This window comes from Buceros rhinoceros, unplaced genomic scaffold, assembly GCF_000710305.1.
Source record: "Buceros rhinoceros silvestris isolate BGI_N320 unplaced genomic scaffold, ASM71030v1 scaffold22879, whole genome shotgun sequence".
Taxonomy (NCBI): Eukaryota; Metazoa; Chordata; class Aves; order Bucerotiformes; family Bucerotidae; genus Buceros; species Buceros rhinoceros.
In genome coordinates, this window is record NW_010430040.1 from 2,290 (window position 1) to 5,425 (window position 3,136).

At 48.5% G+C, this 3,136-nt stretch overlaps 1 protein-coding gene across 1 annotated transcript in view; it reads left to right on the forward strand.

The window, feature by feature from the left end:
- Window positions 1–592, forward strand: part of LOC104499393 (unconventional myosin-Vb-like) — a gene marked incomplete at its 5' end in the record, with an annotated part of 2,129 nt that extends 1,537 nt beyond the window's left edge. Inside the window, 2 exons of the mRNA XM_010142894.1 lie at window positions 247–327; window positions 440–592. Of these exons, the coding sequence (XP_010141196.1) occupies window positions 247–327; window positions 440–592 (234 nt within the window). The remainder of the gene's footprint in view (window positions 1–246; window positions 328–439) is intronic.
- Window positions 593–3,136: the final 2,544 nt, after the last annotated feature.

Consider the following 3,136-nt stretch of genomic DNA (forward strand, 5'->3'; position numbering starts at 1 on the left):
GCGGGCCGGAGGAGCCCCGAGCTGGCCCCAGCCCGGCAGGGGGGTCTCAGAGGGGCAGCATCCCCTCTCTTGACCAGCTGGCCACGCTGCCGGGGATCCAGAACCTTCTTGTGCTACTTTTGCTTCTCCCTAGTGTCATTGGAGACTTGTTACAGCCGTTATCAAGACAAACTGTTGGCGGTGCTTTGTATCCTGAAGAAGTTTGGCTTCTCATGACTGTCCATGATCCTCTTTTGTTCTCAACAGATAGTAAAGATACTTAACCTCTACACTCCCGTGAATGAGTTTGAGGAGCGTGTGACAGTAGCTTTCATACGAGACATACAGGTAAGGTGGAGGAGACGGTACTGATGACATCTCTACTCCCAAACTGTCGACGATGACAAACGTGGTGAAGGCAACACCTGATGCTGAATTTTTCTTCTCCCACACCCCACAGGCGCACTTGCAAGAGCGAAACGACCCTCCGCAGCTGCTCTTAGACTTCAAGCACACGTTCCCCGTTCTGTTCCCCTTCAACCCCTCCTCCATCACCATGGACTCGATTCATCTCCCCGCCGCTCTCAACCTGGAATTTCTCAATAAAGTCTGAAGAAAGCCTAACGACGGCCAACTACCTGACCCAGAGAGCTCCAGCAACGGGAGAAAAAAATCACAGCGGGAGTTTAAGGAGCTCTTTAAATATGGACCAAACAGGTTTCTGGAGGAACCGATACACAGTAATAAACGGATGCTAAAATGTACAGTAAAACAGAGACTGATCTGTATGTGATTTTTTTTTTTTTTTTTGGTGATTTGCAGCTCAGAAATAAGGAGACTTGAAACATAGATTTTTTTACAGCTCGATTTTCTGTTGACGTAGGTCCAAGCCCATAATCGTCTCCATAGTGTCTGTGAAGACCTGACAGTTCAATCAAACACGACACCGGAGACGCTTACGCTGCCTTCAAGCACATGTGGTCTGTCTCATAGCGAGGGGGTTTTGAATGTGTTTGAGAAATGCCGTTGCTCCTCCTAACGCCATCCACTGCATCTGCTTCCCGGGAATCCAAATAAATCGGCAGTCTGGACTTTCTTCCCGTACCGACTTTTCATGAGCGACTTGCAGAGGGTTTGTCCTAGTGAAATAATTGCGAGACGAGGGACCGCCGTTGGCCTCCTGCTTCTAGTATAGACGGGCATCATCCTGATCCCACCTTGTTGGCTTTATAAAAGTCAAAAACGCCGAGGTGAGGTTCTCGGACCTCTCTCACAGCCTGTATCAGCATCTCCTGCGTAGCTAAGCCAGGCCAAGGCGGCCCGGTTTAATATTTGGGCCCCCATTCCTAGCTGCGGCAGTTGGTGGAAAAACTCCATTCAACAGCCAGCTGAAATTTTACCATCGAGCAAATATAGGGCTTAGAGACACGGAGAATTCTTTCGAAAACAATAATAATTTAAACCAAAAGGGATTGGATCAGGAATGAAATGTTTTAACCCTCAAAAATTGTAAGCACGTCTATGAGCAATCTAGGAGTGACCACAATCTCCTTCTCTACAACTTAAACAAGTCGTTTCAATCCATTCAGATTCTCTCCGGGTGTTTTTTTCACCCGACGAAGTAAAACCACCCAACCCCCTGCCCTCACCAAACAGATGACGAAGGGGGCCAGCTCCTCATTGGTTTGTCTCAGTGTTCATCACGACGTGTTGAGCTCTCGGTTCCCACGGAGAAGAGGACAAAGCAGGTTCCCAAGCGCCCGGAACATCCTCTTCCAATAGTCTCATCCACGTAGATCTTGTCTCCACCTCTTTGCTGGTTGCGGTTCCCAAAGTCTCGGCACTTCCACTGTGATTTAGAGCTTTCACAAAACCAGCCTTTCTGCATCGCCCTGCTCTGAGTTGGGGTCAATCAACCCGCAAAGCTACGCCCGGATTACAAGAGAACGCAGAGTCTCCTGAAGCGCCGCAAAATCCCGCCACGCCACGGTCACCTTTGCAGCTGAGGAGCGTGTTTCGATTTCAGCACGTGTATATAACCGGTGTAGATACAAGATGTATGTACTATATCTGTATATTACTCTCCAAAAAGCACATTTTTAAAGAAAAAACTTGAGCGCTCTGAAGAATTCTGTAGGTCTGTGCCGGTGGGGGAACACCTTGTTCCCAACGGACTGTGGTTTCGTGAAGGCCCTTCCCTGGGGAGAAGGTCTCTCACCCTCCAACAAATTATCGATGGCGATTTGTGGCTCCTACGGCACCGGCGCTACCTCCAAACCACAGTCCTGGAGCGTTGGCGTCTCCCCCGTGTGTTCAGCAGTGCCTTCATTGACCCTTCCCGCCCCGCAAGCCGCCACATTGCTGTCGGGGCCCACCAAGCCCACGCCTCACGTCCCTTGCTCAATATTTTTATTTATTGTCCCCTACCTCCCGTCACGGTTTGGTGAATGAATGTTTGGTTTTCTTCTCGTTGTGCTTCCCCCTGTTTTTTTCCACGCTTTAGCAGCCGTCAGGGTTTAAAAATAAAAATAATAACGGAAGCAGAATTCGGTCCTTCCGTAGGGCGGTTCGAACGTTGAGGTGTTCCTCCAAGTTCACCATGGTTCAGCGGTTTCAGGCTCTTCTAGGGGATAATGATCTCACACTGGCATATGTTTGGTTTTCTTCTCGTTGTGCTTCCCCCTGTTTTTTTCCACGCTTTAGCAGCCGTCAGGGTTTAAAAATAAAAATAATAACGGAAGCAGAATTCGGTCCTTCCGTAGGGCGGTTCGAACGTTGAGGTGTTCCTCCAAGTTCACCATGGTTCAGCGGTTTCAGGCTCTTCTAGGGGATAATGATCTCACACTGGCATTTTCAGGATCTTAATTTATAAATCTAGATTTTAGTTTTCAATGTTGATGGTGGAGTTGAGCGTTTTCCCGCTGCCTGCCTTCAGCTGTTCCTTTTTTCCCCGAAACAAGCGTGAAAATGTGGGAATTTTTTGTTCTGGCCTAAAAATGTTAGTGGTGGTTGAGAGATCGTAAAAGCTCACTCGGAGGAAGTCTGCAAAAGCACTTGGGGGGCGCTGGGAATGAAGGAGGACTGGTTTTTGCGGGGAGGATGTTTCTCAGGGAAGCGCTGCGGGGAATAAAAATAAGATTTGAAGAAATAATAAAAT